Below are 25,155 nucleotides of genomic sequence, written 5' to 3'. Positions count from 1 at the left end.
CCACTAAGAGGCATATGGCACCCACTTTCAGACATAGTGGTGCCACTAGCGGTCAGCTCCTAATACTAATACCCTGCCAGAAGCAGCAAACCAGCCTCCAGCTGATCATGAATGGCTGTCACTAGTTAGGCTGTGTTGTTCAACAGTTTCAGCAGCAGTTTCCCAAGAGCCAAAATTCCACCAATGAAAATTAAGTTACGGGGTATACGTGCCAAAACCACGATGATCATTGATTGTGAGGCACGCCATAGTGGGGGACTCCAGAATAATTTCGAACATCTGGGGTTCTTGTAATGTGCACTTAAATCTAAGTACTCGGGTGTTTTCTCATTTCGGCCCCAACGAAAATGGAGAGACAAATGCAAGAAAGCAGAGCGCAGATGTGTAACTCCCACTTATACTCCTTTCAACAAACGAGCATACACAACAACACCAGTTTTTGTTTTCTTTTTTCCTTATTCACTTTTCATGCAAGTTGGAGTAAGATTTCATGCACTCCCTTGCAGATAGTGAGAATAGTTAGGGCTAGTTGATAATGCATAACATATTTTTAGTGCAGAATGTAACGAACAACAAAACAGTTTGAAAGAGGGTAACGATTATTTCTTATCTGCACAGCATGTCCCATTATCGTAAATAGATTGGCAGAAATGCTGGCTTGGAAGTCGTCATGTCTGACTCAGATAAAGGCCGAACTTTGCAAGATTATGTCACTGATAGTGTAGCAGAAGGGAGTCTGCAATGCAAAGCATAAGAACAGGTTTGTTTTCTGCATCAAAGGCATAGTGTATTGAAATTCCACTGTTCTGTGGTAGAGTCATCTTGCCTCTCAGTGGTTGTGCTCTGTGAAAGAGGTCGCTACACACAGAAGAGTTTACAGGATGTAGCAATGCTGAGTGACGATTATCAGTGCACAGCTGCCTACATCAGTTTCCTTACTCAAGAAAGAATTTTACCTTCTGGATGGTAGGCAGTGATAGCTGATTACGTTTTGTCATTGAACATGTGCTCCCACTTGATGTGATTGGTTTGGTCGCAGTCTAGTATTTTCCTGTTCATAAACTCTTTTTCTGTTATTTTTTGTTCATGTGTGTACAAATTTAAAGTTTCTGGCATTAAAGTAGCGCACTGTAAGTAGTGCTTGTGCCTGTCCTTTTGCATCTTGTTATCTGTCTTATCCTGCACTGAAAATGTCTTATGGCATTTTTTCAGCTTAATTTACACTGTAAAAAAAAGTGCAAATTAAAACTCTCTTCATTAATGTTTCTATTGCATAACACCAGTAGAACTGTTACCTACCATTTTCAAGTATAATAGCACTAATGACCCATTTTCGCACCCCCCCCCCCCCCCCCAATGCAAGCATCGCAGAAATTGGGTTGAACTGCAATGAACCAGAGGTAAGGATTATAAAGAAAATGAGGCACTGATAAAGTAATGAGAAAACGCGACAAGCACTAACATTCAATAAAAAGATAAATATTACTCATTTCCTCATAACAAAAAAATAAATTAGGATAACACATATGCTAAGAAAAAGCAGTCTCATTAATAAATCAAACATTTGACATGGCAGAACCACAGCACAGTGCAACTAGAATTTAGGAACAATGATGTGGCTAGTACTAAATGAGCTTATAAATCCTAAGTTTATCAGATACAAAGAGGCAGTCTAAGAATACACAGGGAAACCAAATATGTGGTCAAAGTATTTCCAAAAAGCAACCTTACAGTGCCTGGACAGCACACATGACAAAGACCCCCATCCCACAATTACTTATTACAATTATTATCAACAAAAGAAACAAAACAGTTCAAACCTGAAGGAGCATGTGAACCAGAATTAGATGTCCTCCTTGGGCTGCTGCATGCAAGGCTCCATAGTCTGCTGGGCCAATATCTCGACCAGCTGTCAGTGCAATGCATACTGTGTACTTACTGATAAAAACATACATACGTTTTCAGTAACAATATGCAAGGTTTAACAAATTTTAAGTAGGAAAACACAGTGGCTGTTAACAAGGCACACAGGGACAAGATAGAAAGTAGAATTTCTTCTAAATATGAGATTGGGATTATATTTCTTGTAGCACCCTAAAACAGCGCGCTAGCCATAAAACAATTACACTATATGTTATAAAATCTCATTAGAATATAGTGGAACCTCAATTTTATCAAGTTGTACTTAGGGGGTCCTGCAACACTTTTTATTAATCGTTCAAAGCATTTCAAATTAAAGGACACAATTACGTAGAGTAGCAGGCCAGATGCTCCATTTTCCGGCCGACCTCTCTACATTTTCCAATCATTAAACTACTTCTTCAATCACAAAATAATATTAGCATTTTTTGCTAGTATCTTCTTCACTTACAAAAACATAGTCACAAAAAAATCAGTCTGTACAGCACAGGCAATTACCAGGCTATTAATGTTGAACTTGGCAAATTCTGCTTACAGCACAAAGCAAGTTTTTTACAACTCAGCTGAAAATAATTGGCAACTATTTGGTTACTGTAAAAACTAGTAGAACAGTTCATACCAAAAATTACAATGAGAAACAAAATATCTACCATCTGGTTTCCAAATACTATAAAGAAACTCATTTAAAAAAAGCAGCTATTCAGATCAGCTAAAGAAAGGAACTGGTCGTTTATATGCGAGGCCTATTCTGACTTGGCAAAACACATCACCAGGACCATCAGCAGGGCAAAACAAGTTTATGAAACGAACATTGTTTTACCTCGTCATCATTACCGGGTCCTGACGGCATCAGCAGAAGCTACAACTAAAAAATACGGATACAACTAATTCATACTTCAATTACTCTTGTTGCTGTCCATTTGCATCATTTCAAATTCCTTCAGAATGGAAACCAGCTTAGATTGCCCCAATCTATAAACATGATGACAGAAGTTTGCCACTCAATTACCAGCTGATGTCAGTACAAGCATACCATTGAAAATTATGGAGCATAAAATGTTTGCAAATGTTATCAGTCACAATATAAAATACAATTTGCTCTTTCCCAACACGAGTTCCAGATAGAATTATCGTCGGACAATGCATCTAACACAAACAATTTGCCTTGAAAGAGTGTATAGTTTTAATGCATATGGAATAGCCGGAAAAATGTTCTAGTCTTTGAACAACAGTAATGAAAATGTGGCTCACAAAGGCAGTGAACAACTCTATCAACATCGCCTTGACGGCAGGCAGCCAGTAATACAGATGTGCCCGCAGCGCCTTGTGGAACTGGACGACCACTAGTGGATGAAGCAGCCTGCCGCAGATGCCGCACCAATTGGTCTAATTCCTTGCGTCCAGGTGATATTGGAGGCTGGTCAACAGTGGCTGCACCTATGAAAAAGATTACTCATTTCTTTCTTATACTGCATATATATATGCAATATACAAATATTCCAAATAAGGTCCAACAACTCAGCTCAAAAGTAAAACCTCATTAGAATAAAATAGGTTACAACAAACTTGCAAGAAGCGAAGCACAGTAAAACCTCGTGAATTCAACCCTCATTAGGTAATTCTGAAAATCAGATAATTCGGACTCGTCCTCTGGTCCCGGCAGGCGTATGCATTATTTAACGGGACCAAACTCTCGTTAATTTGAACGTATTTGGTCACACAACGGTTATTTCAGACGACCCTTGGAGCATGACAAGCACGGAGCGCCACAAATGTGCGAGGCAAATGAGCAGAAGCGGCACTAGCATCCAACAACAATGAAGTGGCAGAGTTCGCATTGCCATGGTCATCAGCGGAAACCATATATATAGTAATACAAGGAACAACAAGAGCACCGGAACTCATCGTGCCTATTCTAGCCTTCATTCTAGCAATTAACACCACGCATGACACCCTATCAGCCACATGCCTTTAAAACTGCGTGATCGCCATCCATGATCGCATCAATACAGACTGCGGCTAATAGCAGTTTCGTTTTGATTCAGCGCATGTTGGTCGCATTCCTTCAAAACTGCAGTTACCATCTGTGATTGCATCGATATATCGCGACCACGGTTTCAAATGTGTTTAAAGTCTCGAACAATAACCTCCCCCTGAACTGTTAACACTACATCCATGGTAACAATGATGATGTGACAGTGTTTAGTGGCACAAGGGGCCAATGTGGCCGAAGGGCGCTGCACTGAAGAGTGTCAATGAGTTGTCGATGACCAATGAATTGCAATGTGCAGATGTAGCATGGCTGTAAAGGGGCCTAAACTCATGGTAACAAATGTCACTCACACTCCTGTGTCTCCTTCTTCAAAAGCATGGCTGTAAAGGGGCCTAAACTCATGGTAACAAATGGCACTCACACTCCTGTGTCTCCTTCTTCAATTTTCCTTGGTCTCCTTTTTCATTACTCGATGCTGGAGGCTTTGGCTTTGGGAGCGACATACGTGCACGAGGACTGCAATATGGTGGAAACATCAGACTAGAAGGTGATATCTGCGCACTGAATTTTCAGGTTATATAAGACTGCAAAATATGTCCATTCAAAGTGAACAAAAGTGAACAAACATTGTTGGAAGTTAGCGCTATGTGTGTCCCTGTGTGTCTTTTGTCCTGTCTTTTAACCGCGGTACCGTACACCTTTTCAACTACGGTATGGCAATGGAATTTTAAAGGGGCTACCCTGGGACACAGGTTGAGCATGGCAGTTATTTGTTCTTAGCATAGTATGGACGCTGACAGTGTCCAACTGCTATGACAGCAACAACATCAGAGTATTCAATATATTAATCTGCTCTACAATGCATATTCTTTGCCAACTGCAGCAATATGTGGTGGTTATATTATTTATTGAAATACTGGGGTTTTACGTGCCAAAACCACGATATGAATATGAGGCATGCTGTAATGGGAGACTCAAGATTAATTTTGACGCCGTAGGGCTCTCTAACGCACACCCAATGCACAGTGAGTAGGCGTTTTTGCATTTCACCCCCATCGAAGTGTGACCGCTGCAGCGAGAATTTGATCCAGACCAAAACCACCGGTCCACCAAGGCAGTGTCAGGGGTCGGAAGGTTACGCTTCCCTTGTGCGTTCAACATTATATCCCTTGCCTGTCATTGATACATGCAACAAAGAGCTAGGGCGCTGTTCCCATAAGTTGTTTCAACAATTGGGTAAAACCTCGGCAGCTGCTCATTTCTTTAACTTGATGCAAAATGAATGTTTACTTGCTGGGCCACGTGAAAATCCACAACAATGGCAACTGGATACTTTCAGATAAACATCTGAAGAATAGGAAATGTATGCATGTAAGTGGATCTCCAAATGTCATTTAAGTAAGTCACGGTTACGATTTGGCACATAGGATAAAATAGAATATATAGGATAAAACAGCAGCGACAGAAATCCTGAAATTTTTCAAACTGTGCACAACCTTTAACACGAGTGTGATTTCAAGATGCAAGTTATGCAAATATTAAAACTTTGGAAACACTTTTACTTCATGGACATTCAGCCAGAGACTTTACAATGTCTTGTACTTTGCACTACATGTTTTCAGAACCCCCCAACCCTTCTCTTCTTCTTTTTTCCCTCCTTTTTATCAGCCAGAATTTAACCTTCACAAAACTTCAAGGTGCTCTTGGCAGTATTGCTGTCATTATCAAAAGGTACATTTACTTATCTATGCATTTACAACTGACAGAAAAGAAAATGATATAATTTTTTAAGATCCTGCTACACAAGAGAAAAATACTAACCCTGGTGCTGAGCAATGCTGGGAAGTCTGGAAGAGGGGACAGCCAAGGGCTTCAAGGCGCACAGGCTGAAATCCATCGCAACCACAATGGGGGCAGCTTTCCTTTGCGTGACCATTCTGCTGGCACTGGCTATGCCACAGGTGCCCTTCGCTGCACATCACAAAATGACCCTGCAAGACAACACCACCCACAATAAATGCACCCTTCAAGCATAGCTAGGCCAAGATAATTTACAACAGTGGCTGTCAAATTACCATACAGCATGCCCTTTTAGGGTCAATAAAGTCATTTCTAGGCATCTTGAAATAGTTCACTCCTCAGTGAATTATCCTTCTTTTTATAACTAAATTGTCAGGTATCCATCAAGACATATGAACTAATTCATGCTTTTCTGTCAATCTTCATTTCAAAAGAGGCTGCTGAAGAAATCAGTTGAAAAGAGCAATGAAAGGGCCTAATTGGTGGCAGTTCATACTTTCTTGCACTGTGTAGTACGAAAAGACTGGGTCAGAAAAGAATGGGCAGACGAATGGTGCAGAAAGTGCAACTAACTTTTTAGTGTTATATCACGTATATATATATATATATATATATATATATATATATATATATATATAGGGCAAGGATCCAATTGAAATAGAAGTGAAAAAAAGAACAAGAAAAAAATTTTTGAACACACAACGATCACTGATGCTCACATGAGCCATTCCAACAGATTATAGGTATCACGGGGCATTCCACACGAAATAAATTTCTGCTTGTTTGGTGTACAGCTAACATTGTTTTCTTTCTTTCTCGAAAAAAACAGTTTTTCATTGCTATTTCAATCTGATCCTTACCCTAATATACATATATATACAAGGTGTCCCAGCTAACTTTAGCCAGAGTTTAAAAGTATGCGAATGCCATGTAGCTGGACAGAACAAAGGTAATGTTGTCTGTCGTCGCTTGGAGCTAGACAAATAATTTTTTTAATTCCGCCTAGTTAGATAATTAGTCTTAATTATTCAAGTTCTCATATATTATAATTAGATGAAAAGTGTCAATAAGAAAATTGTAGAGCGACATGAAAAACTTCCGATACAGCTTTCTGTTGCTCAATACATGCTACATAATAGTGTTTTTCCGAGCATGAAAGAAGTCGGTGAATGCAAAATTGCCGTGCAACTGGCTGCTGGAGGCACTTTGAGTGTATTCGCGGACTTCTTTCACGCTCGGAAAAACACTTTTATGCAGCACATATTTAGGAACAGAAAGCTATATCGGGAGTCTTTCATGTCTCTCTACAATTTTATCACTGACATGTTTCATTTAATTATAATACTTAAGTTAGTTAATTAATTGATTAATTATGACTAATTATCTAATTAGGTAGAATGGCAAATATAGTTAGGTATCTCCAAGCAACAGCAAACAACATTAACTTTGTTCTGTCCAGCTACGTGGCATTTGCACATTTTTGAACTCTGGCTAAAGTTAGCTGAGACACCCTGTATATGTCATCTGACACTAATAAACCAATTGAAGTTTGCACACCATTTGTCTGTCCATTCCTTTTTTTTCCCAGTTTTTTTGTACTATATAGTGCAAGAAGAAAGTATGAAGAAACCAGCTTTGCACCATACATCCATATTACACACTAAACACCTAGTGCACTATTTCTCAAACCACACTTTATGAACTACCAAGGTTTCTCAAGAGAGTGCAAGAGTCCATGAGGACCGTCCCAGAGGCAATAGTCTTGACTTTTGGAAGAGAAACCAACTCTGTCTGGTGCAGGCCTGTGATGTGTGTGAAACTAAATTTTTCACACTGATCTATATCAACTCAAAAGCGAGAAAGAGGGTTGATGTCAAACCTCACTTACCACTTTGCCTTCAGTCCAAACCAACGTCAGCGTCTACTGGTGTGGAACAGCACTTTTCTATTTATATAGTCATGCTACGAGTGACACATTAAAGCACCTGCCACACAATTGAGGCAAGTGAAAAAAATTGGATGCTTTGGCTTCAGCCTGCCATATTGTGTGTGCTTCTGTACACATGAAAAAAATCAAGGCACAGCGGCAGCATGGTGAGAATAATAATATTTTAGAGGCAGAACGCAGAATAAGAAATACTTACCGTATTTACTCGCACAATGCTCACACTTTCTTTTCGAAAAAATTGATGCAAAGTTGGGGGATGCGATAATTACACAGGAAAAAAATTTCCAGTAGAACATTCTCGGCACTAAATGGAAAAACAAAAATAAATTTGCTGTAAATTGAGGTTCCCACTGCCAGCAATGGTAAACTCAAGCAATATATTACTTCTAAACAGCTCTTACCTTTGTAATAAGAGCACATGTCCTACACAAGCAGGAACTGCAAAGACCCTTTAGTGTTTGCAGACTCTAGCTACACCTAGTCACAAAACAGATAAAGTGATACTGGCTCGACCTTTTCAGAGTCTTTGTCAACACTGACGTTAGAAGAAGCAGACAACTGTCGCTGCAGCAATTTGAGGGTGCAATGATTAAATAGAGGAAATAAAGAAATCAAATTTTTGATTGCCAATGTAGGAGGGTGCGAGCATTATGCAAGTAAATACAGTATCTAAAATAAAAACATATGCAGAATCATTCTTTGGTGACTTATGCCTCATCTACTGATTTATTTGCATTAAATATATTTCAGCTCAACCAGCTTTAAACAAACTTTTTTTTTTGTTAATGTCCTCCAAAAAGAAGTTTCAATTTCAATTATATACTGTAAATAATAATGAGCCACTTTAGCAGTATCAACCTTTGCACTTACACCTTATGGAAGTACAGTTATCATCAAGGTGTCACATCAAAAAAAATTTGGGTTTCAGTCCAGGTTCAAGGTGCTTCTATTTTGTTCCAGTTTTGTGCTTCTCATCTTTCTAAATACGCTTGGCCCATCAAGTGCACAGCTACAGCTCCTTGCATAAACAAGAAAACTATGGTACTGAAATTCTACACAGAAAGCGCTTCAAACAACACAGGTCAGCTGTTGACCTAAGATTAATGACATACTGAAAATGTCCAGCCTACCATCGTGCATTCTATGTCAAAGGCTGCTCTGGCCACTGAGAATTTCAGCACAGTCCCAGTTGCACCACAAAGCAACAACATCACCACAGAATACAAATTGTCACAAGGGTAGATGAACTGTGTGACAGGAGCACTGCTCTGATTACCAAATTTGCTCTTAACCACACCACAACAAGAGAAACAAAAATGGGGAAGGATTAGGCGAGTGCTCAGAAGACTTTCAAAACTTTATTTGCTCTTCCAATCCTTTTTGTTCTTCTATATAGGGTGTAACAGAGGATGCAGAAGATGGACACAGAGGATTTATGTTGGTGTAAAGCGAGATGCGAGATGATGAGGCGGAGCGGCGTGGCATCAGGAAGCCTAGACAAAGCAATGGGTACTCGCACGCCTGCATCGCATGTCCCTCCCCATCGACATTAGGATGGTGGCCGTATCCTCAAGACACAATTGCGTCAGTTTTCAGCACAATGACATTCACTGAAAGCAGCAGGGCAAGAATTAAGAAGCAGCATTCCTCTGGCTGGCTTGCCGCATTCTCTCGCTCTGCAGGCCCATCCAATGATCTGTATTCAGTGGTGGAACAGCCATCTGACCTCTCGGCACAGATCTTGGCGCAGGCAGAAAGCTGATTTAGCACAGCGATAAGCACCTCTAGCACGCAGTATCAAACACACATCTGCACACCACATTGTCTAGATATTAACTAAAATAATCAATAAATTTAGCAGAGCTGGCTTTATGCACATCAATGCGGCATTTGGGAACAAAATTAGCAAACAAATTTTACTAGTTTTTAATAGAATGCGTACATCGTGTTATAGAACCGCTTCTACCATTTTGACCTGCAACAATGTGTGTACATTTGCCATGCTTCAAGGAAGCAAAAATATAAAAGTAAAATGGCACATAGCATTGCATTATAAAGACACTTCTACCATTTATACATGCAAAAGGCATATGCAAATTCTCTGAGCATCAATCAAGCAAAAATAGTTTGCAGGACAGGAGCTTGTAAGTTACAGTGAAGATGTCGAGACGTTTCTTTACTTTTAACGTGCAAAGTCTCTCCGGCATAAACATATGTTGGGTCTTGTGAAAGCTCTTTAAATTACACCCATGAGACCTGCTCTTCCTATTGTGCAAGCTTCCAAGAAAAGTCCCCACTAGTAGTAAATTATTAGCCAGCAGTTGCTAACCTCTCCATAATTCCCTGTCTTTTCCCTCCACCTCCTCCAAGCCAGTGGTTGCAATTACAAGGGATCTCTAAAGTGGCACGGCCAGCAATTATGCTAGACAATATGCGACCAAACATTATCCGAAGCTGCTTTTAGACCTGACAGGCTCCTTGAGCAAGCTCCGTGCCACAGTAGTACGAGGTATACAAAACTGCACCACAGACAGCACAAACAAGACTGCAGAGTGGTAAAACATTGGAACCTACACTAGACAAAAATGCAACTACTAGCTCACTATAATACAATCAAAGAGCGAAAACAACAAAGGAAAGACTGATGGTGTTGGCTGTGTCCGAGACAAAGGCTGCTCGGTTCACCTCCATCATGATGATAACGATAGCACGTTTAGGTTTTGGTTTCAGTTTTACTAGTGAGGCAGATCTTGTGCTTCTTCGGCACAGGCTTAGTGCAATTTTCTGCTAAAATGCCATTTTGGAGCAGGATGGCACAAAGGCTTGCTCTCAGCACAATTTGGTGCAATTAGCACAGCTGTTCCGTCCACTGCTCCTTGCCGTCAAATATGCTTAAACCATGTAATTCCATATCGATAACCACTGAGACAAAGTTCCAAGAATACAGCATCAGTTCTGCTTCAGGTTCAGTTTCAGCCAAAGCTACCAAAGTTTCAGTTTGGGTAAGGTTTTTGATTCAGGTTTAGGCTTAGTTTAACACACTGATATTCAGTGTTTAGTCTGTGTAATGACAGCAATCTGAATTTTCAAACTATTTTTAAAGTAAAATGCTAATACAGGCTGGACTTGGCAGACACAGTGCTTTAAGCACACTCTCCGATTTCATGCAGGATTTTGGGCAGTCCAAATCAGTCACATCGGGCGACTGGACATCATACACAATATTGTCATCAAGCATCACATGCCACCTAATGAAGCCCAGATTTTAGGCCTTTTCTTTTAGCTCTCGCAGCAGTTAGTACATAATTCAGGGACAGGACTGCCCAAAGTCATTCTGGAGCAATTTTTGGAGCAAGTAAAATTGCGTTTTGAAGCACTTTGGAGCAGGCAAAATTTTATTTTGGTACAGCTTGGAGCAGAATAGATTTTATTTTGGAAAAATTTGGAGCAGATAAAATTTCATTTTGAAGCACTTCATAGCAGGCCAATCTGAATTTTGGTGGAATAATGGATATGTCAGCACACTTCGTAACCACGACGAACCAACACAAGCGCTGTACTACAACTGTATTAAGCAACGTCTTAAACTGACTTTTGAAGTAGACTACTCTGGTACTGAAACTGTCTAGTGCATGCAAATTTTGGTAATAGTGCCTGTAGATTTTTAATTAGTGATAGCAATCACAAAAACATGCATTCTGCAATGGTGAGTCAGACATTTTGAAATGTAGCCGAAGACATTTTTATAAATACATTTTTTTTTCATGTCTCAACAGTGTGGGTCAAGTGCCTGGAAATGCGCTTCACTAGCAGACCGTACGGAGAAGCCAGAGTTATGGACAACTGTGGTTTATTATTGCGATAGCAATTATAGGGACAATTGAGCGCATGTATGCCGGCGTCACCATAATGTCTTGTAAAAAGTCCAAGGTCAATAACATCATCCCCGCCCGCCGTATGCTGTACGTGCGACTGAAAGCGTACAAGAGTGAGCTGACAATGGTGGCTCAATCTCACGCGCGCAGGGGAGGAAAGTGAAGAGGAAGCATGCCGTCTTCCGTAACGTGCAAGGCACCTGGGGGACAGCAAGGGGTGGGGGGGATGGAGAGGGGAGAGGCGTTCTACTCCGGTGGTTGCTGAGTATGACGTGGCTAGTGCAGCCACGCGGACCCTATTTTGAAAGCAATCTGCGATAACAAAGTGCAAGCGCGAAGTGCTGACAGCTTCGTGTACACTGTGTCTTCACCGTTTAGTTCGCGTTGAAGCGAGAGGCACCACAAAAGTCAATTCGCCCGCTGCTGCTGCCGCGATTCCTCACTCCTGCATTCTGACAGCGATTTTCCACGGTCATCAGGCGAGATGTGTTCCTGTTTACCCGTGCGCGCATAACACCGTGCTTGTTAATTTAATTAGTAACCTAATGATTACAAGTTTTTATGACTGATAAAATTACTATCCTTACTTCGTATAGCTGTCTACTAATATGCTACTGCAATCACCTTTCGGGCGAAACTACTTTTTTTGAAAAGCCTTTTCACATAACAGACCAGGGCGATTCCAAAGCACCTAATGCACAACTTTATGGTATGTAAAATTATCACAATCCGTTTTTATTTCAAATCTGCCATTAGTCATTCCTGATAGGTCAAAATGGCTCAGGCCTCACCTATATGGGCATAAACACTGGCTGGAATAGTTTTACATTATACCGGCCCTGGGGACAGAGACGCCCGCATGCTGGACCCGCTGCAGCGCGCGTCGCCCTAACACCTAGTTTGTTCACAGCACTCTCAGCCTACTTTTCATTGTTTTGCGCCTCAGCTTTAGGGAGCACCGCACAGCATGGCCCACTCAACCGTATTCTAATACACTCTAAATACAGCCACCTTGGCTGTTCCGACAGCAGCGCGATGACAGCCGGAAGTGGCCGTGCGTGCCGGCCACTTGCTGGAAGCGCCGAAAAGGCATGCTAGAAGCACGAAAATTATTAAAGATTGTGCGGGAGGTGGCGTCATGCAGTGTGAGGCATGTGAACAACTGCACTCTTTTTCGGAAAACAAATCTGCTCGCTGTTCACGACCACTGCAAGAGCGCACATGCTGAAGACGTTCTGCCGCAGCATGGCACAATTTCGGTCAATTTTCTCTTTGATGCAGTTTGGTGCAGGAAGTTGCGTTTGTATCAAAATGGCACAATTGGCACAGAAGTCCCACCCCTGATCATTTGATTTAGAAAATAAAGATTATGTCCACACTTAAATTTCAACTTTATTTTTTAACACACAAATATAGGTTATCGCACATGACCATGGGATTGAGCCATCTTGAAAGATGCATTTTCTGTATACCACAAGTTGCTAAAAAGCAGAGTGTACCACCCTTGCTTAGCTACATGAATGTCGACATTTACACCTCTAATTAATGAAGCCATACATGGAGCCAAAAATACTATTTAAAAGATTTGGCAAAACTGAGGTATTTGTGCTTCAGCAGTTTAAATTGTTTTTATGTGAATGTGCCACCGATGGCATCCTCAAACTGCTTTTGCCTATTTGTGCAGTTGGCCTGCGTCATCTGCTCGTGCTTGCCAGCATTTATGATGTCTCCCACACGGCAGCACCGCCGTGACTATGTCACTTGAAGTTCGGCTTCTTGTGCAGGTGTTCTACAAATGCATTTGCCTTGGATCGCTCATGGATGCTTCTTTTCCACCTGATGGACAACGTCTCTACGGGTACAGCGCGCCACTGCGACTGCGCACGGGTTTCAGGAACCACGCATCTTTGACATTAGACCGACTGGCCGGACAGCACGTGGATGATGCGGGTGACGCCTACCTTGCTCACGGAGTGACATCAACAAATGCCCATGTGATCACCCGACCGACACCTTTAAAAGGGATGCAAGCTCCATTCACCAGCAGTAGACACGGCAGCACCGCCGTGACTATGTCACCTGAAGTTCCATTTCTTGTGCAGGCTGGTAAAAGCAAATATGGTTTCTGCAGTGATTACATCTGCTTATTAGTGCTGCCGTGCCCACGCACTCTTGGTTGTTGTATCACTGAATGCCTATCCGTAATAAGCCTACTAATGAAACTTTCTGGGGATATCGAAGAAAACCCAGGACCTAACGATAACATGCTTGAGCAGCTCATGCTGTCTCAAAAAGAACTACTTGAGAAAGTGACGAAAATTAGAGATAAGCAGGCAACATAAGAGGCTTTCCTCTCACAGATTGACAGCAGACTTCAAGCTATTGAAAAAAAAACTTGAATCCTTAGACGATGTTCATAAGCCTCTTTCGGTGCTTGATTGTGCTGTAAGTAAATTTGACGGTGAGGTGGGCAAGTTGGCTAAAGGAATTGATAATATATAGAAAACTGCTCAAGGCAAAATAACCTTATAATTAGGGGTACAGCAGAAGAAGACAAAGAAAAAAAATTTATGGGGTCTTACGTGCCAAAACCACTTTCTGATTATGAGGCACGCCGTAGTGGAGGACTCCGAAAATTTCGACCACCAGGGGTTCTTTAACGTGCACCTAAATCTAAGTACACGGGTGTTTTCGCATTTCGCCCCCATCGAAATGCGGCCGCCGTGGCCGGGATTCGATCCCGCGAACTCGTGCTCAGCAGCCCAACACGATAGCCACTGAGCAACCACGGCGGGTAAGACAAAGAAACAGACGAAGATCTCAAGCGCAAAGTAAATTCTGACATTTTTGAGCAAATACTGAAAGTTAAACTTGATTGAGCATATCCACAGGCTTGGTGAGAAGATAAACGGAAGAAACAGGCCGGTTATTTTGCGCTTCGCTGATTTCAGGGAAAAAAAGAAGGTACTAATCAATTGTTCAAAGCTTAAGGGAACACATTTCAACGTCAAGAAGGATTTTTCTATGAGAGTTAATAGCACACGCAAGGGCCTGTGGAACTCAGCAGTCGAGGAAAAAAATAGGGGTGCTAGAGTTAAGCTCATCTTTGATAAGATAAAAATTAATAACACCGTATGCGTTTGGGATGACGTAAATCATAAATGGTACGTGTGCTCGGATCCTTCAATGAGCAGGGATGCTGGACTTCAACCAAATGACCTTGCATGTTTCAAGATCATAAACCTTGAATGAATGTGTGGTTTTTATTGGCGCAAGGGCCAGGTATGGCCAAAGAGCACCATACAAGTGGTAATGATTTCGCAGTGGATTGATGGGTTCTATGGAGTTGATGTGACGTGGCTGTAAAGGGGCCTAAAATATAGTCGCTGTAAAGTGCGTAAAATGTACGAGTAATAAAATTATGGCGATGACAAATGACGCGTACTATGAGCATTGAGGTGCATTTCAACATAATGATACGATATTAAAAATTGCATAAATTTCTAAAATTCACTAGAGCACCATGGCCTCGTTAGAGCCCTTGCGACACAAAGGCCTGGAGGCATGTGCTATATAAAACAACTATCACAGCGGCATCCTCTGGAAAGAGGATGCGCTATGAATTTATTGGGCTCATAACATGTAGGACAACCTCATTTAAAAAATTGAGGACTACATTGGTGTTGAAAAATGGTTCCTTACCAATAAACATAGCTGGGTGAAGAGGTATACAATAACGATATGCAAGAGGAAAATGTTTCTTTCTTTCAGATTCGGCTTTGCGACACTCCAAGAGGACGTGGAGGACGGTCAGCCTCTCACCACATCGACCACAGGTTGGCGGTTCATCTCCAGTAAGCAGAAAATTGTGAGTGCCAAATGTGTGCCCTATTCTGAGGCGGCAGAAAAGGACATCTGTTCGCCGTGATTTTCTTGGGGAGGGCCAAACACCTAACTGTGGCTTTATAACGTGTAGTTTATTGTTTATTTCTGCGTTCCACATGCGTTGCCAGTGTTGTCGCAGTTTCGTGCGCAAGAAAGGCTTCAGATCTGTGACAGGAACAGCAGCTGTAGGAAAAGTGTTTAGTGATGTGAGTGATGTGGCCATTTTATCAGCCAGTACATTACACTCGATACCTCTATGGCCAGGTACCCAGCATATTACTACGTGTATATGTGACATGTAAATACTGCTTAAGAGGGAGTAAAGTTCAATGAAAACAGGATTTTTAAGCTTTTGTAATGAAATTAATGCTTTTACGAGACTTAGCGAGTCTGTGTATACAATTGCTCTGTCGAGTTTTATTTCTGTATATGTTTTACTGCAGACAGTACTGCACAGGTTTCTGCAGTAAAGATAGTTGTTTGCGGGTTCAATAAGTCAGATTTAGAAAGAGAGGGACCAACAGCAGCATAAGATACACCAGCATGTGATTTTGACGCGTCTGTGTAGTATTCGGAGCAGCTGTACTTCGATTGAAGTTCACGGAAATGCATAGCGATTTCGAGGTCAGGTGCGTGCTTTGTGACCTCTACAAAGGATACGTCACAGTCTATCACCTGCCACTCCCAGGGCGGTAACAGCTTAGCTGGAGGCATTAGGCGATGTTCGAGAACAGGGACATCCATTTCCGTGCTAAGTGCTCTTGCACACAGTGAGAAAGGAAGTCTCATAGAGGGTTTATTATGAAAAAGTGTTTCACACGTCAAGTCGTTAACAGTTTTGAAACAGCGATGTTCTTTATTGCAGCGCACGTTGAGAAAATAGGTAAAGCTGATGTACGTTCTCTGAAAATGTAGTGACCACTCGTCTGACTCTGCATAAACACTTTCCACCGGGCTTGTTTTAAATGCGCCAGTGGCCAGGCGGATACCCAGATGATGAACGGGGTCTAACATCTTTAGCGCACTCGGTGCAGCAGAGTGATATACTACGGCACCATAATCTATACGTGATCTAACTAGGCTCCTGTAAAGATTTAGGAGGCACCTCCTGTCGCTACCCCATGTAGTTTGGGATAGAACTTTAAGTTCATGGTTTTTAGACATTTTTATTTAAGATATTTTATGTGTGAAATGAAAGTGAGCCTGGAGTCGAGAATGACACCTAGAAATTTGTGCTCTTTCTTGAAGGGAATTTGTTGTCCACCCAGTTCTACACAGGGATCAGGTACCAGGCCTCTCTTTCTTGTGAAAAGAACACAAGAGCTTTTGTGCGGGTTGATTTTAAATCCATTTTGGTCTGCCCACTTGGACACCTTGTTTAAGCCCTGCTGTACCTGTCTTTCACACACTGTAAGGTTGCAAGATTTGAAACCTATCTGTATATCATCTACGTAGACGGAATAAAAAATGGCCACTGGCAGTGAAGGACAAAGTGTGTTCATTTTAACTATAAAGAGAGTGCAACTGAGTACTCCTCCCTGGGGTACACCTGTTTCCTGTATAAAAGGTCGCGACAATACGTTGCCGATTTTCACGCGGAAGCTATGATCCAACAAATAGCTTTCAATTATGTTCAGCATATTTCCACGGATGCCCATCTCCGACAGGTCTCGCAAGATCCCGTAACGCCATGCCGTGTCATACGCTTTTTCCATGTCAAAGAATATCGATAGGAAATACTGTCCATGTATAAATGCATCGCGGATATTTGCTTCAATGCGCACCAGATGATCGGTTGTCGACCGCCCTTCTCTGAATCCACACTGATAAGGATCGAGCATATTGTTGAGCTCAAGGAAATGTATAAGTCTGCGATTTATCATTTTTTCAAAAATCTTACACATACAGTTCGTTAGTGCTATCGGACGACAACTTGATGCCAAGGAAGGGTCTTTTCCCTGCTTTAGAACAGGAACTACAATCGCTTCTTTCCATGTGGATGCGAGGTATCCCAAAGCCCAAATAGTATTGAAAAGTGTAAGAAGTGTAACTTGTGCGTCAGTATGTAGGTTTCTGATCATGTCATACATGACTCTGTCAAGTCCGGGTGCAGTGCTTTTACATGTGTTCAAGGCAGCTCTCAACTCGGCAATACTGAAAGGCCGGTTATACGGTTCATTCTGCCTGGACTTTCCTATGATTGGCTTACGCTCTACTATTTCTTTATGTTTAAGAAAGGATTGGGAATAGTACGTTGAGCTCGACACTTGCTCAAAGTGCTCCCCAAGTGAGTCTGCCTGATCTTGCAGTGTATCGCCCTGTGTATTTACCAGAGGGAGTGAATATGTTTGTCGCCCTCTAATTCTATTTACCTTGTTCCATACTTCGGCCTCATCTGTATAAGAGTTTATACTCGATAAAAACTTCTCCCAACTTTCTCTTCTAGCCTGTCGGCGGGTTCTCCTGCCTTGGGACTTTACTTTCTTAAAGTTGACAAGATTTTCTGCAGTGGGCGAAGCGCGTAGCAACCCCCACGCTTTGTTCTGATTCCTACGTGCGATTCTGCATTCATCGTTCCACCACGGGACATGCCGTTTGCATGCCGAGCCACTTACTTCACGTATGCATTTAGATGCGGCATCTATTATGAAGGCTGTGAAGTACTCTACAGCAGCATCGATTTCTAAAGAAGACATGTCATCCCATGATATACTAGTTAAGTTTAGGAATTTCTCCCAGTCTGCTGTGTCAATCTTCCACCTAGGAGCCTGTGGTGAGTATTCATTTTCTTTAAGTGTTCTTAATAGTATGGGAAAGTGGCCGCTTCCGTAGGGATTGTTCGTAACTTCCCATTCGAGTTCAGGCAGTATGGACGGGGAAACTATGCTCAGATCAATTGAAGAAAAGGTGTTGTTCGCAAGACAGTAATATGTGGGTTTCTTCTTATTCAGAAGGCACGCACCAGAAGAAAAAAGGAACTGTTCAACAAGACGACCTCGCGTATCTATACGAGAGTCGCCCCACAGAGAGCTGTGCGCATTGAAATCGCCAAGAACAACATAAGGTTCTGGCAATTGATCTATAAAAGATTGGAATTCATGTTTCGTTAATTTGTAGTGTGGGGGTACGTAAAGCGGGCAAATCGTAACGAGTTTATTTAGAAGAACAGCTCGAATCGGCACTGCTTCAAGGGGCGTTTGTAGCTGTAAATGCTGACAGGAGATACTTTTATGAATAAAAATTGCAACACCGCCTGATGATACGACAGCATCATCGCGATCTTTGCGGAACTTGACATACGGTCGGAGAAAGTTTGTGTGCTGTGGTTTTAAGTGTGTTTCCTGTAGACACAGCACTTTTGGATTGTGTTTTTGGATAAGCTCTTGCAAGTCATCAAGGTTCCTAAGAAGACCTCTAACGTTCCATTGAATAATTTGTGTATCCATATTGAAAGTAAATAAGTGCTGTGTGTATGGAAACGGAGGTGATGCCTTAAGTTACAGAGCTCTTTCGAGGCCCTGTAACGGGGGTTCTGCCCTTTCTGTAGCGTTCGAGGGAGCCTCGCCGCTCCTTAGGCGCTTGGTGCGCCTTGAGGATAGGTGTAGTGTCCATTGCCTCTTGTGAGGCGCCGGACACGTGCTCTTGCGAGCGAGAAGTTTCCCGAGAGAGTACCGCCTTGGAGGGCAAGACCCCTGCGCCCACCAGCCCGGAGGTCGATGGGGCACCCTGCGGGATTTGGCTGCGCCGGCTGTTGCCAGCGCTGGAAGGGGCGAGGGAGGTTGGGGTAGCCTCGGCTGCGCCCACCTTCGCAGATGATACTTCCTTCTGCTCGGTTGGTGGAGCAGCGCTAGCTGCGACCACCGTGGGGGCAGATGGCGTAACTGCCGACTCACTGCTTGTGGGTCGGACAGCCGCCGGAGGCCGTTGTGGCGCTGCCCCCTGACGCGCCACTTCGGCAAAGCTTTTCTTTAGCAGGTATGCTACCCGCCTTCGTGCCTCTTTGAACGATATATTCTCTTTTACTTTATCGTTACAATTTCTTTTTCCTTCTTCCAGGAGGGGCACGACCGCGAGTACGCGGCGCGATCCCCGTCACAGTTTACACAGTGGAGAGAGTTCTTACAAGCTTCAGTGGCATGTTCAAGGGCACTACATTTTGCACATGTTTGGCGGCCCCGGCAGCTCTGCGAACTGTGGCCAAAACGCTGGCATTTGAAACATCTTAGGGGATTTGGCACATATGGTCTGACACGGAGCTTGATGTACCCGGCCTCTACAGACTCGGGCAGAATACTTGAAGCAAATGTGAGTATTAGGTGCTTCATTTAAATTTCTTTTCCATCCCTTCTCATCTTAATTCTCTTCACATTGACAACATTCTGCTCACTGAAGCCCTCCAGGAGCTCAGCCTCTGTCAGCTGGAGCAAATCATCATCCGAGACAACGCCGCGGGTGGTGTTCAGAGTGCGGTGTGGAGTTACTGTCAATGGAACATCTCCAAATGATACTAGACTGGGCAACTTTTCGTATTGTTTCTGATCATGCAGCTCTAACAGGACATCACCACTTGCCAGCCTTGATACCTTGTAGCCTGGACCAAGGACATCAGTTAAGGACTTGGAAACTAGAAAAGGGGAAATGTTTCGTACTTGTTTATCGGATTTTTCTGAGTGGATCACATGGTAACGTGGGAAGTTCGGTCTTTGACATCCAAAGAACTGGAAAACTTCATCGGTGCGCCCTCTTTTCTGAGGGCGATCAGGAAGCGGAGGGAAGGAACTAGCCATAGAATAATGTAATTTTCGGCAATAACGCCAGCCACCCACCGTGGAGCCCTACAAGGGGACGCTACAGGGACTGTAAAAAACAGGTCCTGTAAGCGCCAGCTGTACGTTATCACTATAACCAAATATGAGATAACCTAGGTTGGCTATTCACACAAGGTTAACCCTTGCTGCCTGGAGAAATTGGAAGTAAGCGGAAGCTAGGAGAAGACAGGAAAGATGAAAAGTCAGAGAAAGACGAAGGCTGGAGGGAGAGAGAGACAGGAAAAGGCAACTACCGATTTCCCCCGGGTGGGTCAGTCCGGGGGTGCCGTCTACGTGAAGCCGAGGCCAAAGAGGTGTGTTGCCGCCGCCGGGGGGCCGTAAAGGTCCAAACACCCGGCATTGGCTCAACCCCCAGGATCCCCCTTTCCCCGGACACGGCTAAGCCGCGCACAGCTACGCGCGGGAGGGTCCAACCCTCGTGTGCTCGGGTACGTGGTGTCGCAACACACCAAACGCCTGCTGACGCAGACGCCCCTGCGGGGCTCATAAATCTTAACAGCCGCAGCACACTAAATAAATTACATATGTTAGAAAGTATTCTACTCGAGCATGAGCCAGATATTGTTGGCATTACGGAAACATGGCTGGCAATGACATTTCCGACGCTGAGGTTACTCCCTGCGGTTACACTCTTTTGAGAGAGAACCGATGCAGTAGAGGAGTAGGATGCAGTAGGATTACTTGTAAAAAATTCTACTACGTACACAGTATTGCCAGATTTCAGAGATATCGAAGCTCTATGGATTAAAGTAAAACTTCCAAACCATTTACTTTGCCTTGGTGTATTTTACAGACCTCCTGGCTCAACCGACAGCGTAATGGGAAACCTTAGAGCATTTATGGAAGCAAGTTTTTGCCACACAGATAATATATGCTTGACTGGCGACTTTAATTTACCTGGAATCAATTGGGTAACAGTGGACCCTGGCTCATCTGAACCTCGATCCTGTGAAGAACTGCTTAATTTGACCTTCTGCTTTAATTTATCCAAGATTGTCTCAGAACATACTAGGGTGTGTGCGGATACCTAGATCTTAGATCTGGTATTTCTTTCTGAGCCGTTGCATCCCTATCTTTCTAGCTGCTCGGTTGAGGCTGGAATGTCTGACCACAATATGGTTATTACATGATTTAGGCTTGATGTAAAGATATCGGAGGACCGCTTTCGAAAGTTGATCCCGAATTTTAAAGATGCTAATGATGTATGCATACTAGATCACCTTGCCTTATCATTTGAAGACCTCATTACTATGTACCGTTCTGGTGAGAGCGTTGACAAACTCTGGGATCATTTTTCCAACGTGGTTCAACGTTACATAAATTGCTATGTTCCACACCGTCTTAAGAATACAAGAAAAAGAAATCCATGGATAACCAGAGACATTATTCGTGCAAAAAGAATATTAAAGCGAAGGCGTCAGGTGCTTCCACAGTCTGGTTGCCCACATTCCATTAATGTTATCAAGAATATGAGCCAGGAATTGAAGCAACTTATTAAAGATTCAAAAACTAACTTCAACACTACCTTGGCATCATTCCTCAAAAATGCTCCGAGTAAATTCTGGAGATATGTCAACCCCTCGCCTCGCACTGACTGTAAGGATAATGCTTTGGACAGAGCTCAGTCGCTTAAGTTATTTTTTTTCTACCATTTATTACTAAAGATAACTGCTCAACACCTAATTTTGACGAATGTCCCAATTAGCCCCTATGAATGAATTAATTATGCGGTTTAACGTGCCAAAACCACTTTCTGATTATGAGGCACGCCGTAGTGGAGGACTCCGAAAATTTCGACCACCTGGGGGTTCTTTAACGTGCACCTAAAGCTAAGTACAGGGGTGTTTTCGCATTTCGCCCCCATCGAAATGTGGCCGCCGAGGCCGGGATTCGACCCCGCGACCTCGTGCTCAGCAGCCTAACACCATAGCCACTGAGCAACTACGGCGGGTAGCCCCTATGAATGACATATAAATGAATGAACAGGGTGTATTAAATCTCATATTGAACATCGATAGTAAAAAGAGTCCAGTACCCGATAACATTCCTAATGAGCTTTTGTATAGATATGCAGAGTGGACCGCTAAATACCTCACAGTTATCTATCAGTCCTCAATTTCTACTGGCTGCTTTCCATCTGCTTGGAAATGTGCAGAAATTGTTTCGATTCACAAAAGTGGTAATAAGTTGGATGTTAATAACTATAGAGCTATTTCATTAATTAGTACATGTGCCAAAATACTAGAGCATATTCGTTATTCGATATTCGTTAGAATATCTGCTCAACTATGAAGACAGTAACAGAAGTGCAATGCTCCGATCCATACCGCATGTTACTTTTGCTAGGGTCTGGACACTCTTTGTATGTCTTTCTATACATCACCTTTGTATGCCACTTTGAGTGTCTTTGTGTACAACACACTTTCTTGATCTTGTACATTTAGTAACTGCTGTTTTCTCTAAGTTTTCATCTGACAGAATATTCTTGCACCTAGAAAATCAACATTGATGTATGATGTTTCACTACCTGCCAAGGAATGTAACACTTTGTATGTTCTTTCTGTACTTGTTCCACTCCTGTAATGACCCATTGTGGTTTGACAATATTAATAAATAAAATAATAATAACATGACGACTGACTATGGCATGTGTGGCACATGGACCAACGGCACCTGCACCATCAAGGATAGCAATGTCTTTTGTGCAACGCTGGTCACACCTTTCAACAACACAGCCACTTTGATGCCACCAGCGCCTCCCGGAAACCATATAAGCAGCCTGCGAGCAGCTTTACTCTTCAGTAGGCATGGGAATGCAGCACCGAAGGCATCCTCAAACTGCTTTTGCCTACTTGTGCAGGTTGGTTCAACCCCATCCTGTTTTTCCAAACGTTCTAACAAAGTTGCCCTGTTACAATTCCCATACCCACGGGTTTTGATGTCTATTGCTATTGATTTTGTTCCGTGTTTCAAAAGCCCTTCTACTTTGCAGCAATGTTGAACTTATTCCCAGTACGCAGCATGAAAAATGTAGTGCACAACATAGGGAAATTCTAGGTGTGATCAAGCAGCTTAGTACGCATTTGGACACACATCATGATGAGCTCCTCAAATCCATCGACGAGGTCAAGGAAAATTAAAACTGCTTGACTCAAAGGTCCTGGACTTAGCTTTTAGGGTGTCTGCTCTAGAGGACAAAGTAATTTCCTTGGAACATAGCCATGAGGACCCAAACATGGAGAACTTAGTTTCTGTAGTGGTCAAAGCAGAAAATGCAGCACTACAGGCACAAATGGATGATCAGGAAGATTGAGCTAGGAGGGAAAATCTTTACTTTTACAGCATTGCAGATTGTGGCACAGAATCTTGGGCTAGTGCCGAGGAAAAGGTGCAAGAATTGCTGTCCAAGTGCCTCGGTCTGCAGTTGCCTGATGACGGGACTTCTCGCGCTCATCAGTTGGGTTCGTTCCTTCCAAACAAGTGCAGACCAATTATGGCATGGTTCTCTTCATTTAAAGCCAAATCAACTGTGTAATCTCAAAAATTTAGGCTTCTAGGCACTGGAGTATTTATTAGCGAAGCTTTTTGTCAGATGACGTGCAACTCGCGCAAAAAACTGCTTGAATTTGGGAAAGCCAGCGGGCAGCCGTATGTGCTATGCCACAATAAGCTAATACATTGACCTCTCGTTAAGGCGAATTCGGTTAAGTCGAATTCTCACATAAAACGAACAACATGGGAATGTTTGTTTGGTTTTCCATAGACTCGATGCAAAAGAAAATCCGCTTAAAGACAAACCGCCTCAGATGTGCTCTTCGGTCAAGACGAACATTTGGAGTGGCCACCACTGCTACCAATCCTGGAGGGTAGGGTGCCTCAATGTGCTGCGCCCAGAGGCGCACGCCTCAAGGCACCCTACTGGAGGCCTGCGACGCGCATCACCCGTGGACAGAGGCAAAAGCAAGAGGGGGAAACAAAAAGAGACAGTGATGTTTCACTTTGTGAACACGGGTGGCACGCAAGAGTATCAGTGCCAGATCGCATACGAAGCTATCAACGCTCGGTGCACCTAGACTGTCTGCATCATAGATTGTATTCAAGACAGGCCTCGCGCGGCCGCGCCATATGCGGAAGCTGCTGGAGTAGAACACCCCTTTGTAATAATTCACTCACTAACTACATTAACAGGCATGGCGTTAGCGCACACTGGCAAAACAAAACACACTTGATGACTGCAGACACTCGCTGTCAAAATGCTGCAGTGAGGAATCACGGCAGCAACAGCGAGCGAAGTGACCTTTGCACTGTCTATTGCTTCAACACAAACTGAGCGACGAGAACACAGCACATGCAAAGCTACAAGCAATCTGCCCACCTAGACTGTGTCCCCAAAGCTCATTGCTTTCAAGATAAAGCCTGTGTGACTGCACGTGGCAGAAGTACAACACCCCCTCTCTACCTTCCCCAGTACTATGCGCGCAATGAAAGATGGAGCTACCCCCCATTTCCTCCTTTGCGCACGCTATGGTGGCTAGAAGGGAGAGGTGACGCCAACAGCGGATGGAAACCGCTCCTCCATTTCAAGCCGGGCGTAGGTGGCGCTGTTGGCCGTAATGCGACGCATGGTACGCGCCGCTGGCTTTGAGCATACGCAAGAAAGCAGGCCTGCCGTGCAGGCAACGCGTCGGCCTTTCAGTGATGTTGTTGCAAGCAATGGTTTAGCTCATTAAACGCTAGTCGAACGTGACTACGGCTGACAGAATGCAATTTTAAGCCGTGGTGGTGCAGTGGTTAGGGTGCCCGATTGTTGTGCCCAAGGACGAGGGATGGCATCCCGGCCGCGGCGGCCGCTTTTCGATGGAGGCGAAAAACAAGGCGCCCGTTTGCTGTGCGATGTTAGTACAT

The 25,155-nt window shown here is 43.2% G+C and overlaps 1 protein-coding gene across 1 annotated transcript in view; it reads right to left on the bottom strand.

Moving 5' to 3' along the window:
- The window catches only part of G9a (histone-lysine N-methyltransferase G9a), a 187,259-nt gene that overhangs the window by 123,081 nt on the left and 39,023 nt on the right, over nucleotides 1-25,155 (bottom strand). Inside the window, exons 6-9 of the mRNA XM_050191012.3 lie at nucleotides 5,735-5,904; nucleotides 4,335-4,429; nucleotides 3,172-3,357; nucleotides 1,821-1,909 (exon numbers count right to left, since the gene is read on the bottom strand). Coding sequence (XP_050046969.1) covers nucleotides 1,821-1,909; nucleotides 3,172-3,357; nucleotides 4,335-4,429; nucleotides 5,735-5,904 — 540 coding nt within the window. The remainder of the gene's footprint in view (nucleotides 1-1,820; nucleotides 1,910-3,171; nucleotides 3,358-4,334; nucleotides 4,430-5,734; nucleotides 5,905-25,155) is intronic.

Source organism: Dermacentor andersoni, chromosome 1 (genome assembly GCF_023375885.2).
Source record: "Dermacentor andersoni chromosome 1, qqDerAnde1_hic_scaffold, whole genome shotgun sequence".
Taxonomy (NCBI): Eukaryota; Metazoa; Arthropoda; class Arachnida; order Ixodida; family Ixodidae; genus Dermacentor; species Dermacentor andersoni.
The sequence above is the reverse complement of the archived record's forward strand: the minus strand, read 5'-3'. Positions and strand labels throughout refer to the sequence as shown.